General features: G+C 32.3%; 2 protein-coding genes across 2 annotated transcripts; both read right to left on the bottom strand.

Moving 5' to 3' along the window:
• Nucleotides 1-1,080: 1,080 nt before the first annotated feature.
• On the bottom strand, nucleotides 1,081-6,158 carry LOC130824206 (cysteine-rich receptor-like protein kinase 44). The gene is made up of 7 exons (XM_057689107.1): nucleotides 5,224-6,158; nucleotides 3,723-3,863; nucleotides 3,509-3,627; nucleotides 2,803-3,013; nucleotides 2,484-2,715; nucleotides 2,036-2,186; nucleotides 1,081-1,650 (listed from the first exon to the last, which is right to left on the bottom strand). Exons 1-7 carry the CDS (start codon nucleotides 6,029-6,031, stop codon nucleotides 1,318-1,320), a joined length of 1,995 nt encoding a protein of 664 aa, XP_057545090.1. The 5' UTR covers nucleotides 6,032-6,158; the 3' UTR covers nucleotides 1,081-1,317.
• Nucleotides 6,159-11,740: 5,582 nt separating this feature from the next.
• On the bottom strand, nucleotides 11,741-16,460 carry LOC130824011 (cyclin-T1-3-like). Its single transcript, XM_057688874.1, has 7 exons — nucleotides 16,322-16,460; nucleotides 15,874-16,100; nucleotides 14,631-14,712; nucleotides 14,367-14,501; nucleotides 13,540-13,715; nucleotides 13,306-13,457; nucleotides 11,741-13,119 (listed from the first exon to the last, which is right to left on the bottom strand). Exons 2-7 carry the CDS (start codon nucleotides 16,098-16,100, stop codon nucleotides 12,074-12,076), a joined length of 1,818 nt encoding a protein of 605 aa, XP_057544857.1. The 5' UTR covers nucleotides 16,322-16,460; the 3' UTR covers nucleotides 11,741-12,073.

Genomic DNA, 16,460 nt, shown 5'->3' with positions numbered 1-16,460 from the left:
GAGATTTTGAAATTTAGCATTAATTAGTTTAGCCTGTATTTGGGGTTAGTACAGACTAGATAGTGGTCCTGCGATGACTTTTTAATATTTAATAAATAAAATTAAATTTTTTTTATAAATAATTAAAAAAAATAAAATAAAATATATGATTTTCTTATACATTAAATGATGTTACTTAAAAAGTAAAAAATAATAATAAGATGGTAGTAAAGTCAAAGATATAAAAATAAGTCATAATAACAATTACATTATTATTGAATTTTAGAAGGAAAACTTTTATTGAGAAAGTAACATGTAAGCAATTTCATTAAATAATGATGTCAGCCGTGTTTTATTTTAGTAATGGTTACAGATTTCTAAAATGATTTGTTTAACTTCAGAAAAAATGGCCTTATTTAGAAAAATCGCAACATAACTAGTCCAAATTGCATTCCGAGAAATACTCACTTTTAAGATTCACTCAGAGCAAAAGTTCCAAGAATAAACATCAACAGTTAAAAATAAATAAATAAATAAATAAAATTAGCTCATGCACCCGATATAACCTTATTTCTAATTGAGGAAAAAAGGTTACATGCTCCCAGAGTCGGTCTAAAGAGTATGTCAAAGGGCCTACCGTTCAGGGCTCACGCTTAAAAATTAGAGATTTATGTTAATAAGATTGTCATTGTTATGAATAAAAAAGACTAAAAAATATCAAAGAAATATTAAACATTTAGTAATATTATACTAGTAAGTGTCAGATAAGTGGATGACTTCTACTTTCACATTATTTGTAATATATTATAAATTAACATTTTACATAAAAAGAGAAACTTTCATGATATTATATGATGATAGAATTCATAATGTCTTATAATATTCTGTGTTTCTAATAATGTTAAATTTTTGATTGAATGATGTTCTATATTTGATAATGCAACATTGCAATGTGTTGATGTTATATGTTAGAAGCAAATATTCTCTTATAGTTTTTCCAATTCATATATATAACTTGTCAAATATAATATAAGTGGACAAAATTGAAGATATGGTCAAATGGTGTATACTAAACTATAGATTTTAAGGCAAGGATTAAAATCAAAGGCGTATAAACAAACTCAAAAACAAACATATTAGTATATGTATTAAATGATGTTTTAGCACAAACAATCATAACATAGGTTAGGTGATGTAAAGTTATATTTTCCAAATTTCAAAGTAAAAAGTAAATTCTAACATCATCAAAACAAGGGTCTTTTTTGATCCCGACCCAATAAACACCTCTTGGTAAGTGTAACAAATCGAGACTCGAGTCGTGATTTGTTTGCCAAAATATTACCTAGGCTCTGGTTCGGTGATTGAGACATCATTGACGGACAAAGGTGCTGAATTTCCCGACGAGTTGTTTGAATTAATTGTATCCTTAGTGAAGGATGATTTCCCTCTAGACCTTATAGAGAAACCTGGTCCTTCGGGTATTGGGAGTGTGACAGAGTAGCTATCTAATGTAAGCACTATTGTGGCCATGGAAGGTCTATCTTCAGCTGATTCTTGAACACAAAGCAAACCAAGGTGTATACATCTCATAACCTCATCATGTGAGCATGACTCCCTTATTGTTTCATCAATGAATTCTATAACCATGCCATCTCTCCATTTCTTCCAAGCCTATCAATTATAAAACAATTTAATTATACGTTGTTTAGTTCACCTGATTTTTACTGATTTTTCAACCGATTTAGAATAATTGAATTAAATTGAATTTTATTGATCAAAAAAGATTTTTACTGATTGAAACTGATTTTTACGATTGTAACTAATTTAGTTATAAATTATAACTGAGTTGTACTGATTTAAACTTATTTTTTTATTGATGTAACTGATTTTTACTGACTAATACTAATTTTTACTTATTAAAACTGATTTTTTACTGATTACTTTTTTTTTTAAGATGAACTAAATAGGATGTTAACATAAGAGTCAAATCAATTATTTCTTTTATATTCCATATATAAATGATGAGGATGAACATACAAAGGGCAGAAAGACTTACAAAGCAGAGAAGGTCTTCTGTATCGCCTGATTGATAAAATGTGTTATTTCTCTTACCACTTACTATTTCCAAGACCAACACACCAAAGCTATATACATCTGATTTATTAGAGATTTCTCCATGCATTGCATACTCTGGAGACATGTATCCACTGTACAAGAGATATCATTTGAAACTTAATTAAAGCAAATTAAACAATTATTAAAGCGCTTAATTTTGTCATAGATAACATTGTTTCTTATAATAAAGAAAAAAAATCGATTTTGCAGTCTAAAATGTTAGCTTAAAGTTTGATTAAGATAATTTCTTAAGAGAGAATCTGTCACACATATAATTCGATCTTATTCAAACCTCAATTATGTAGAATATTTAGGGTAAAGTATGATATTGTGCTTTGAATTGACACATAAAATTCAATAACATGGAAGAGTTTTGGAAGTATGCTCACTATGTTCCGACAATCCTGCTAGTGTTTTCTTGGCTTTGATCCATACCAAAAATCCTTGCCAAACCAAAGTCTGAAATCTTAGGGTTCATTTCAGCATCCAGTAAAACATTACTTGCCTTAAGATCTCGGTGTATAATCCTAAGTTGAGAATCGTGATGCAAATAAAGCATGCCCCTAGCGATGCCCTTAATGACTTTATAACGCTTTGTCCAGTCTAATAGTCCTCGATTATCTGACATCATAATAATCACGAAGCTTATAAATGTTAAATTGATAGAATCAAACAAGATCGCTTATAATGAACTAAAGTTAAATTTACCAAAGAGAAATTTGTCGAGGCTATTGTTGGGAACGTATTCATAGACTAGTTGCTTTTCCGAACCCTCAAAGCAAAATCCCAATACTCTCACTAAATTCCTATGCTGAAGCTTGGCTACTAATGAAATCTCATTCTTGAATTGTTCAAATCCTTGGGTAGAGTTCATAGACAGTCTCTTCACCGCTATTTGCTGCCCATTTGATAGTATGCCCTATTGAAAATACTTCACATATAAAAAATATCTCACATCATTGAAATAATAGGTTGTCGATTTTATAATGTTTGGTTGGTAATATTAAAGTATATAACATATCCTAAGACTTTAACCATCAGCTTAAGCTTTTGGTTGAATTGGTTCCTTAACATGGTATCAAAGCTAACCTCACCAATTGTCAATGCAAGTTGATGCTTATTACCGTGGGTCTGTGGGCCTGAATATACGTGCCCCGTAAATATATCCACACAATTGAACCTACGTGAGTAATTGTCACTGCCTAACATACCCTTCCAATTGATATAATTATAAATGTGGCATTATTATTATTTATAAACAGTTGTTTAACACAACAATAATAATAAAGTTTCGCATTTTTACGTCAACTACCCTTTCAAATGGCAAATTTACCAAAAGTATAATTTTGAAACGGAAAATTAAAGTTGCAAAATTATATCTCATTTTTTGTCGAAAACTATATTTATAAGCTACCTTGTAGACACCGCCAAATCCACCTTCACCCAGTTTATTCTCATCTGAAAAATTATTTGTTGCAACTTGTAATGTTTCTAAATCATACTGAAAGATCTCCGTATCAGTAAAATCTTCACCTACAAATAGTTTGAAAGAATATGGCTTAGGAGGAAATTAAATCATCAATTCTACTTTTTTCGTGTATCATGTGCGTTTAATCTAATTAGCTTACCTGGTTCGACCAAAAATTGATGTTTCTTTGAGTTCTTATATCTGAAATAACCAATGGCGATTGAAAGAAAAGCTAGTATGAGGGCCATTATAGGGATGACTGTGAAGAAGATCATCGTCTTCGTTGAAGTTTTTTTCTTCTCTGCACTCGAACATTTTGTACGTCATTTAAACAGTCCAACATTTATGCGTACAAATTTTTTGGATGGCATTCTGAAAATGACTCGACACGAAAATATTGAAAAAGATCGAGTTAAACTCAATCGTAAATCAACCTAATTATTTTGATGCGTTTTTTTAATTTTGTTTCTCCTTTATGTTATTTTTTAGTTTAGACTCATTATATCACTAGTTAATTTTTATATTTTAAATCAATTTTTCTAGTTGTGGCATTCAATTATAATTACAAATTCGTCCTTTTTCTAAAAAAATATTTTCTATACAAAAATTGATATGTATATTTATTTGGAACAATTTTAATTGTTTAGACCTGCCAACACACCCCCACTTCTAACTACTAGACTTGAAAATAATTTGACTCAAAATCAATCCGGCAGTGTTTAAAAGAATACATAATCCCAAACCCTTTAACAAGACTAATTGCAACGTGACCAACTGACCATCAGTTGATTTTTTGGACTATGGGCGAGGCGGGGGGCAGGGGAGTCTGAGCAGCACACACACCATCCCATAATTATATTAAAACTCATCTATTTATTAAAATATATTTATAAAATATAATATTAATATTAAACTATAATAACAAAATCACTTAAACTATAAAAATTTAGTAGCTAAATGAAAAGAAGAGAAAAAAATGGAAGAGAAAAATTATTTTCCTTCAAACCTTTCCACAATTGCTGGAGAAATTTGGTCATCCCCCTTCCTAATAAATTTCACCCTTTCAAATATGTTATACAATGAAAATTATATCACTCACTTGATAATTAGTACTATGTAATAATGGGAATTGAAATGATTTATAGTGTAAATTTTCATGATATATATCATGTCTTTAATTCCCATGGTATAATGAAAGTATCATTATTAAAAAAATTTCTTTGTTCATAATTTTCCATTAGCACCTAATATCACAATTTCAAAGAATTTTGTGAAGAAAATATATTTGTTGAAGGAAAATAAACATGACCATTAAATTTGTAAAGAGATTCCTACCAAAATACATGTAATTTTCATTTTTATTCCCACCATTTAATACCGATTACCAAACAGATCATAAATTCCTCTCTTTTCTTTTTTTCAATTCCTTCGATCCAAACAGGTAAACAAATTGAGTTAAAATTTAACGCAAAAGTAATATAACTATGTACTATGGAACACCTTAAGTCCATCATATTATAGTATATAATATATCCTTGGGTCTTAACCATCAGCTTAAACTTTTAGTTGAGGCCTTAGGATATGTTATATAATCTAATATCTCGTTCGCCCCTGGCATAGGCTATCACAAAATTTGTCAAATAATGAGTATAATGACATACCCCTAAACCGTCGTGGTGATGGTGGTGGCTGTTGTGATGGCAACGACTGTGGTGGCGAAGCCAGCAACGACAAATCAAATAAAGGATAAATCTCATACCGAACGAAACAACTAGGCACCAAAATTCTACCACCCTGAGTGTGCGTTGTTATTAAATCAAACGCACGCACTAAGCATTCATTACACTCAATTTGACTTATATCCGGCGTACACATCCCCATCCCATATATTTTCTGAAAACTTGAAAAAACTACCGAATCTATCGAGAATTTCCTCTGCCCACCAGCCGCCGCTCCAACAGCAATCACATTATTCATCATATTCCCTAGTACTTCCTCATATCGTGTAACATTTCCCGTTATGTTATTCACATTATTAAATTCAATTCCTGGGTATGCGTCCATTGTACCGAAAAATGATTGGTTAGAATACCTGACCAAACACGTATCGTACCATAATATTACGTTTTTTCGATTCAGACATTTTATTGGTATGTCTTGCGTGGTGGCAACCGTTACGCAATTTTGGCATGCGGAAGTGGTCAAGTCGCTACGGCATAGGAAATGACCATACACGCTATCGTTAACACTTGCTTGGTGATAGCGAGAAAGGGTTGTTGCATTGGTTGTTAGATAATTGAAAAGTTTATTGAGATTGAATTCATATTTAGTATTGTTGCCGAACATAGTAGTGTTCGGGCAGTAATTCCACCACAAATCTAACGCTGATGTTGAATCGGAAATTATTAGTAACATAATTAGGATGGAGATTGAATGGATTAAGGAAGATGGCATCATTTTTTTAGCCATTTGATAATTTTTTGATTTTTTGATTGATGATATTGGTCTATAATATTTGCTTGGATATACTAAAACCACATATATGAACAAAGGTGATTGGGTTAATCTAATCTTGGCGTGAAGCGAGGGTCTAAACCAATTCTTTCAAAATGAGGATGGGTCATGTTTGACATTGAAACAATTCAAAGTTTCATTATCATTACTTTTTATTACATTTAAATATTTGAATACAACAATTCAAAGTTTCATTATCTTTTTTATATGGTCGGAGATTTATTTTGCATTAATGTTAAGACAAACTTAAGCGATCAAACTAAAAATTATTGAAAGGTATGTTCTGCAATCTAAATTTAACCTAGTAAGGGGGGAGTAAAAATTGAAAATTTTTTTAATAACCGTGTGTTTTTTCAAAAATTATGATATTTTTCTAATAACTTTGTATTTTTAAACACTTAGCATATACTACATATTTTAATGGCTCACAAATTTTTTAATTTCTGTGCAGTTGAAAATGTTGAGCATGCTCAGAATCTCCCTTATAACCCAACACAGTATATAAAACCGTCAAAAATTTATACTTATTTATTTTATTCAGAGGTAGACTATATTATTCACACAAACTTAATTATTTCTATAATTTGTAAAAATTAAATCAATATTCAAAATTGAAAAAATAGTATAACTACTAGGCTAACTAAGATACTCCATTGCTTTTGTTCACTGACTTTTCATCATTAATGTGCGCATATATCGTTTTAATTTTTCAATTAGTGCCTTAAATTTCGACAACGAAATAAGAAGACCGAAGAAGCCAGGTAACCAATTTTCCAAAGTTTTGAACATTTTGTTGACTGATTTTTCTAAAGATTAATTTACGGTAAGACCAAGTCAATGCATGCACTTGTTGACTTAAAAGCTAGTACTTATTTTAAACCAATTTATATTTTGTAGTTCGAGTGTTCAAATTGGAAACCTCTTTGAAGATCTATTGTTATTTGATTGAAGTTGCATAGATACCTTATTATATATTTAAAAATAAATGACAATTGTGAAAAAAAAAAAGAAATTTACAAAAAATAACTTAAACAATATGTTATTATTTAGAATTAAAATTTAAACATATACACCCTAACTTTAAATCATAATAGAGCTATATAATAATAAATGATACCATGAACTATTTGAACACCAAATAGCCAAATCCCTTAGCATATATAATTGCTCCCCCTTCTATCAGTATTAATGATGATGATCATGATGGCGATGATGACTACGATGATGATGCTTTTTCTTCATGGTCGTATGTGCCTTAGATTACAACAACGAATAAAAGGAAAATATGGATGAGGAATCAAAGAGTAAACATATTTGTCTATCCTATGATTTGCACCAGTTTCCTTTCTATTCTGTTTTAATAATTTTGTTATATTTTTAATTTTTTGTCATAATTTACGTCTCTTTCTAAAACACTAACATGTACATGAACAATTTGTATGTTTTTTGTGTCATTTATTGTTGGTTAATACCATCTATTATAAATTAAAACGCGTATGTCTTTTGAAAGATCACATAAAAACAACTTTTTCTTGTAATGTCAATAGATGGTCTAGATCATGGCGAAGCTAAAAGGGGGTCATTAGAGGCCTGAGCCCCAACACAAACACATGTTATATTGTATCTTTTCACCTTAAGCACCTTAACTAGTTTATAATATATAATATCTATGTCGATTGTATTAGAGTATATAATATATTTTGAGACCTAATTAACCATCAGCTTAGGATTTTGGTTGAGTTAGTTCCTTAACATGGTATGAAACTATCAGAAGCCAACATAACAAAAGGTTTCACGAATTCGAATCTCAACTACCCTTCAAATTCAAATGAAACATTTCGCATTAAGCATGAAAAGGGTTTGTCAGAATGAGTTATTCCTTGGGTTCCAAAATAATCTTTTATTTCATTTTTAAGAAATAACGACATTTCGCGATACTAAAGAACAGATCTTACCTTGTATAAGTCAAAAATCGGGGTTTGAGATAATTTGTAAAATACGTAGGCTTGTGACAAAAAAGCCAAATTAGAAAAAATATTCGAATTCTTATTAATCTCGTCATTACTAAAAAAAAGCAAAAATGCTTTTTTTATATTCGAAATAAACGATTTTTTTTTTTTTGTTTTCTCAAGCCTTTCATGATTTTTTTCATTTTCATTAGTGTAAATGGATTTATCAATCCAGTTTTTTGTTGATTCAAGAAAAAGTTGTGTATTAATTCTGGGAATATTAATGATGGATAGAAATATATCGACATATATCTTTTCGCTAAAAAAATTAAAAATAGAATTTATTTTATGGATTAATCGAACATTTCCTCTTTTTAATATTTGACCAATATTTTTAAACGATTCGAATCGTTTCGTACTATTAACTAGTTGAGTATATAAAAAAATCAGGTAAAGGGTATAGTAAAAGTAGTAAAATAAAACTTTAGGCCTACAGCTAGACTAAGTCCATATTTAGACAAGGAGGTTGACGTACCACTAGACCGTGGTAGCAATGGTGGTGACAATGGTGGCGGAGCCAACAAAGACAAATCAAAGAAAGGCGATATGTCATACTGAATGAAGCTGCTAGGTTGTATAGCTCTGGCACCCTCTGAGGCTCCAAATTTTGAAAGTTTATTTGCAAAACAAGCCATATAATACAAATTCTTGTGAGAAATGCTCTCTTTATGAGATATTTTTAATTGGGTCAGCTCATTATATATTTTTAAAAATATTATAAATAGACATTAAAAATGATAAAAGTAGACATTTAAGATATTGAAAATAGGCATTAAGGATACGATAAGTAAGCATTAAAAATAATGTAAGTAGGCATTAAAAATACGGTAAATAGACATTAATATTTAATGGGTTGGGCTTGAGATATGTCTTTCAAAGCGACGATCTCTTAAGAGATTAGTTGGCCATGCAATCACCCGGCCTTAAATCTGGTGTACACAACCCCATCCCATATATCGTCTGATTAGTCGTAAAATTCACAGAATATGCTGAGACTTTATTCTCACCACCTTTGGCAGCTTGAACAGCAATAAAGTCGTTCAAATGCTCGCGACGTTTCATAAATTGAACCTCATTTCCCGAAACATTAATCCAATTAAAAGGCTGATACAAAGGGCGTTCGTCCATTATGCCGAAAAATGATTGGTCGGAGTACCTTACCAAACAATCATTATACCATGAGATTGCAACTTTTCGATTCGGGCATTTATTGGTATGTCTTGGTTGATGGCTGCAGTTACGCAGTCTTGGCAAGTGGAAGTTCTAAGGTAGGTACGACATAGGAAATAACCGTACACTTTATCGTTAACGGTTGATTACTTGATTGATGATAACTGGAAGGATTGATGGCGTTGGTGGCTAGATAATATAACAAGGTATTGAGATTCGCTTCATAATCACTATTGTTCTCAAACATATTAGGGATGTTCGGAAGGTTTTATTAGTCATATTGTTTGATATTTGTTTGTTTATTATTCTTACTAATGATCTTGATTAGATGGTTAAACCACATATATAGAGAATTTAGCATGTTCATCGAGTTTATGTAATGGACAGGGTATAATATTATCCATAAAGAAGAATAATGGACAGTGTCTGGGTAGAGAAGGACGGCGACAACTCATACCCATAAAGTAGAGCATTCTTTTTGAGGTTCAATTAAAAGTTCATAAAGTCTCATATAAAACGGTTTCCCATTGAGATTAAATATTAGGCTGGCTCACTATACATTATTGTCTTAAAGTATAATATTAAAGTGATCACTTATAGCTTTATAATGATTATTTACAATTTTAAAGTGATCACATAGAAAAATAAACTAATTATATGAATTAATCTCCTGATAAAACGGTTTGATACAGACGAGATCAAAATGTTAAAAATTATAAACTCCAAGTCTACTCTAATCCGTCAAGTAAGTAAAGTACATGCGTGCAAAATTTATGACTGGTTTTGTTTCTATGAAAAAATACCTAGAACAATTCAACATATTTATGATTTTCCTACAATAACCCCACATATTGATTAACCATGAATAATCCCAATTTTAGGGGTATTTACCTAGAGTAAACTTGGGTAATCCGATAATCTGCTACAATAGGTAATTCACCAAAAAAAATTAAAATGAAAATTAATGTAAAATTAGAGACAAATTTTAAAAATTTACATAAAAAATTCTAAATAATTAAAAAAAATCACATTTTTCTTTTAACATTTTTTTTTTATATTTTGTTACAATTTATCATTTTTTAAAATAAATCAAAATTGTTATAACAACTCATCCGGTTACCAGGTTTACTTTAGGAAAATACCTTCTAAAGTTGGGATTATTCATGGTTAACAAATATGTAGAATTATTGTAGAAAAATTAGAAAAAGATTGAATTATTCTAGTTCATTTTTCCTTGTTTCTAAACAATTTTAATAATTTGTAATGTAATTGATGACATCGAAAATATGAACACTTAAATTGAGAAAATTAGTTAACGAATTTTCCAAAAGTTAGGAACTTTTTTGTTGATTGAAAGCGTTAAAGCTTAATTTGCGGTAACACTAAAAGTTAATGCAGTCGCTAACTAAACAATTTTAGGGGCGATGGATGATGATGAAAAAAGGGACTAACTTCACCCACAATACAACGAATATTTTTTCTTAATGGATCAGCCTTCTGCATTCTTGAAACAAGATAAGTTCGACAGCAGAATTAAACAAAAAGAAACACAAATTGGAGAGCACAAGTAAACAGCCAGTTGTATAACGATGTAAACCTACTACATCCGCATCAATCATCAAACTAGCAGAAAAAGTTCAGACATCAAATAATCATCATTATCATCATACCCAGAATATCACGCCCATAGAAAATTATTAGCAGGGTATGGTCAAAAATCGGATAAGCAGAGTAGAAAACAACACATTTGCGACGATTTGTACCGTGGCTGATGAATGTGATCACTCTAATCCTACACATCCATTACTTAAAAATCTATGAAGCCATTATTTAAACAGTACATCTCAATAATCAATACACACCTGATGACATGATTAGAATCAGTACAAGGAAGTTTAAACGGGAAGTAAAAGTTCTACAAAGAGGAACCAAAGAGTCTCAGATAGGAAACTATAAGCCTCTGTAAAATGGAATGGAAACAAATTATAAAGGAACAGATCATATGTGTAGTTATCTAATTAAATATTGATACAATTAAACTTAGAAAAAATTGACATGCATAATCTAATTTTTTTACACATTCGCTGTAAATAATCATATTATTGGACTATTTTTATAATAATCTAACCCTTGTGATAAATTTGCCCACAACATACTATGTTACTATAATAAGTGATAACAACGTATGCTGCTAACAAACTAAAACAAATATTGAATTATTCGCATTAAACTAAGGGCAAATATTATATTATTCGAGAAAAATCTAAAAGTGAAATTATTCACGGCAGATGAGTAAAATGTTGAATAATTAATATAAATTTTTCCTTAATTTTATGACTTTCATTTTCCAAGTAGATTACAAGTGCCTTTAATCATTAGCACTTTTTCCTTCATATTGTAAAAATAAGACCGCATCGCATAGCATCTACCGCATTATAAAAGTTCTCAAAATAAACAAACCGATATTTCTCACAAATTTGGGACATTTGAGCACACAAGACAACTTGTTCCAATTATTATCATCATAGTGACCCATGGTTAATCATCCAATCAAAAGAACAAAAGGAAAACATGTGATAAAGACGCCATAGAAATAATAAACTTAACAGCAAAATTTTGACCAGTGAGACTCAGACTTTTCTCTCTTTTTTAATACAAATAAAGCTCGCTGGAAACCTAATCAACAACTTGAAGCAGCACAAAAAAATGGCATTTTGCACGTACATATATTTCAATCAAGTAGCTGCATGCTGATCTAAGCCTCTACTACAAACAATATGCAGGCCGGCTAACAACCTTCATGGAAAATAAACAAAATTCAGGTATGGTTTTCCGGAACATGTCTTTTATGATCCCTATCAGGATAACCAAGGTGGCCAATCCTCCTTTTCTCTTCAGGAAAATCCCCTGGCATACTATCACGCCATCTCTTTCCATCACTTGTTTTGTCTGGTGAGCTCCCACCCTTTCTCTTCCTATCATTGGATTTTGGTGATTCATAATCCCAGTTAGAATCATCTATTGTAGACACTTCACCTTCTTCTACATTCTCAACATCAAGTCCATGATACTTCAGGTTCTTTGAGCCCAAATGATGCCGGTCTCCGGGTGTCTCAAGAGGTTTAATATTATGTGAACTATCACTATCTAGTCGGGTGGAGGGCTGAGTCCAATTCTGCTTCTTTTCCTGTTTTATTTTCTCGCTCTCAGCAGCTGCCAACTCAACCCCTTCTTCTAGCTCCTTCACAATGGGATCATACTCATCCATCAAGTCTTTCTTGCGAAGCACATCTCCCCGGGACTTCCTTCTCTTTTCACGCAATTCCTTCAATTTGTTTGTATCTATTTTCTCAATCATTTCGGATGGCGACTGAGCTTTTCCAGCTTCTTTAGATTCTACGTTATTGATGTGGTATTTATCTTTCAAATCTCTTTCTCTTGCCCTATTTCCCCCATTGTTGTTTTCTTTGATATCCTCACTACTGTTCCACTCAGAGCCAGTTTTCGTATTTTGACCCTCCATAAAGTTCTCCCGGTACACAGAGGGCTCCACAGCCCTTGATTCTCCATGGAGCTTGTGATCTGAATTTCCATAGTCATTACTCCGATTATGGGAGCCTGTAGAGGGTCCAGAGGGTTTATTTGAATGATCAGACAACTGATGAGTGTTAGGAGGCTTCGAGGTTCCTGCTTTTATGGAAACTTCAGCTTGAGAAATACTGCTAGTTGGTAATTGCTCTTCAGTTGAATTTCTTGTCATTGGTCGATTTGTAGCACCTCCGGCTATGCTTCCCTCAGCCTCACTAGCTTGGTTTTGTGGTGCTCTGTTCTGTTCATACAATTCCAACATCTGATTGCTGACTTCTGCAAAAGTAGAAAAAAGAACATAAATGCAAGAACCATAATAGTCTTTTGATGACAAACTAATTGCAGCGAGTGTATATTTGGTAAGGGAGGGGTATTACTACAAACTATAACAGATTAAGAAAAGAAAAAAAAACTACAAACTATCTGCTATGAATCAATAGCACCTAAATTAAAGGAACCAACCCTCCAATTGACGTGGGGTGACATCAAACTCTTGCCACCAGACCTTCTCTCCATCTGAAGGAAGTTTAACTTTAAGGAACTTGGCAGCAAGGAAGATGGCACCTGCTGCTATGTGATGGGGCTCAAATTGCAAACAAAGAGATGTCCGCAGCCTACATGGCCAACTTTATTGTCAAATACAGGTTCGGAGGAAATAGATGCATTTCATAATACAAGATTTCAAATGCATCATACCCATCATTGACAAAATTCCATGCAACCTGGGCAAGAGCATTCTGTGCAACCTTGAATTTCTTTATAGCCTCAACAAGAGGTTTATATGGATGTTGCACGTTAAGATCAAAACCAAGAGTTGCAAGTACAACCCTTTCCCCCAGTAGAATTAGCTCTTTTTGTTGTTCATATACCTCCTGAATGTTAATCAAACAAAAAAGAATCAAAACAATAACTCATAGATAGTAAATTCCAGTTTTAGATGTTTCTACTATATGAAAACAATTCGATCAAAGCCAGAGGATAGAAATACTATAGGAATACGATACAAATGAAGCTAAACATCAATATAATCAAGAACAGTCACTTAATGACCAAGGGCTACATATCTGCCCATGCCATTCTTCTAGAGGATAGCCAATAAAAAGCAAGTCATTCACTTTCAAACACGTAGTCCATCAGAGATAGCAGGAAAACAGGAAGCCAAACCAGCTAAAAATGATAAATACAAGCCAAACTTAATGTACATAAATCATGTGGACAATAATTACTATTCAAAAGTCGCATCACAATAAGCTGGTAACACATAAGAAATATACCAGATGGGTTTTTGTGGTTCAAACTGTTACTACCGAAAAGGACTCCCTGATCAAAAACATTTGTTTTAAACAGGAATTCCAAAATCACACTTGCATGGATAAGAGAAAGGGCTCTGAGCTTCTTACTGAACAAGATTTATTTAAGTTTTAAGGAAAGGCAAAGTACATATAATAATTAAAATATGAAACCAAAATCTTTAGTAGAGTCCAAAAAACAGGAAGAGAGGCAAAAAAAATTGCAAACAGTACTTTTTGCTTAATCTTCTGGACAGCCACAGGATCCTTTTTATTCATGATGTCATAGGAAACAAGGATGACATCCTTCAATGGGCGTGGGGTTTCTTCAACCTTCCCAGCAAGAAACATACAAGCTGTCGCTATCGTCTGCAGCATAATGACAGTTCAAGTTAAATGCAGTCTCAAATACTAAAAGTGAAGCGAAAGATGTATTTTTCTATCAGGTTATTGAAAATCTTAAATGAATAGCAAGAAAAAAAATCAAGAGATGCATACCCTTCTATCATTCTTCGCATGGGACTGACGGAGATAAAACCGGTGGCAAAAAATAATAGCTGTTGCAATTGTCACCTGAGGTCTATATTCATAATGTAAACCAAAGAAGGATTAGTCTTATTGGATGATTGAATGAATATATAGAAGAAAACAGTTACAATAATAAAGACTACATAAAAAAATGCACATTGTGATACCCCTTCCATAAAGAAGCATTAATCTCATTGTAAACACTCCACTAGCACTAGCAATAATCATCATCACCAAGAGGTACCGCCATGATCAACGCCTTTAACCAACATCGTAACCATCCACCATCAACTTACATGAGAATCACACCAACTCTACATTCATCAACCTCTAATCCTTAGAGTTTACTTACCTCAATGTTGTCCTCGTGGTATCCTACCTCAGCTCCCTAAGATTTTCACCAGGGTACTTCTCTACAGTTTCACTTATTTCAGTTTCTATTCTAGGCCCTAGCCTCCATATCCTCGTATCCTCATAAACTGCTCACTAATAAGTTTTTTCTTGGAACCTGGTATGAGAAGTTCTAAAGTTCACATCAACCTACTTATCCAATAACCTAAAATTTCTAAGTGACATGATTGAATAAACAGTTCTCCCAGGATATCAGCAATGAATCCAAAAGCATTTTAAAAATAAGCTTTAAAAGTCCAATTCAATTACAAGTTTACAACATTTGAAAACCATGCATTTGACAAGGATAAGAAAAAAGCATATAGACAACTGGATAGATAGATAAATGCTGGTTTTTTATAGCCATGAAACTAAAATTGAATCAACTTTACGAGTGGGGGGTACTAATCCTTAGCAAGGTTTATATGTTTCTATTGCAAGAAAAGGAATATCACAAGTCAGAAAGGGCTATAAGATTGCAGTGTTCACAAAATATAGTTAACTCCTCTTAAGTTCTTTGCAGTCACAATCACTGAACTCTACTTCATCAACCTTTGATCCTTACTTTTTGTCATAACCCTAATCAAATATGATCTAATGCATCAATAAATCCTATGGAAGGATGATTGAGATTGCTACAATTGACCCCAAAAGCTCTCACATACAAAAGTCAATTGTAGCATTTTCAATGGGACGCATGGGCGATTAACAAGAAATTTAAGAACAATAACGGCAAATAAAACCAAAATTTTTACCATGATTGAGACAAAAGGCAAGAAATAGTGAACCTGGGTCAAAACAGCTAAAAACAAAGAGAACTCACACTTTGAGTCTCATCCCTAAATCTTGTAGAAAAGTGCAGTATGATTTGCGCAGGTAGGTTTCCTTTTTCAAATCAATACAATCACGCCTAGATGGAGAATTCTCTTCAATTTCTTTCCTATAAAAGTACCACCGGCCACCATCCTCAGGCTTCTCTTGGGAAATTCTACGCGAAACCACTTCAGAAGGTCCGACATACGAGGAATCTCCAGAAAGTAAACTGGCCATCTGGGTCGAAAACAGAACCAATTAAATTAGCAAAGCGACCAATAACCAGTGTATATTGCTCATGATTACACGAAACGAGTCCCAGATCGCCATCAAAAATTAAAAATCAGAACTTTTTGAGCAATCCAAAATTGGTATTAAGAAGAAGAAAAAATACAGAAACTAGAACCCTAACAAAAGTTGCAGAAGAAAAACAAGAGAGAAAGAGGAAGAAAGCTTACCGTCGCCAATGGCGGTTGTAGACTTAGAGATTCCCGTTAGGGTTTTAACAAATGCGCCGGCGGCACTCCTTATTCTATTACTTCAACTTTTATGTTTATGTATATACTATACTGTTTGTCCTTTTTTTTTTTTTTTGAG

This window comes from Amaranthus tricolor, chromosome 9 (genome assembly GCF_026212465.1).
Source record: "Amaranthus tricolor cultivar Red isolate AtriRed21 chromosome 9, ASM2621246v1, whole genome shotgun sequence".
Lineage (NCBI taxonomy): Eukaryota > Viridiplantae > Streptophyta > Magnoliopsida > Caryophyllales > Amaranthaceae > Amaranthus > Amaranthus tricolor.
Note: the sequence above shows the minus strand (reverse complement) of the source record. Positions and strands in the feature narration are given on the sequence as shown.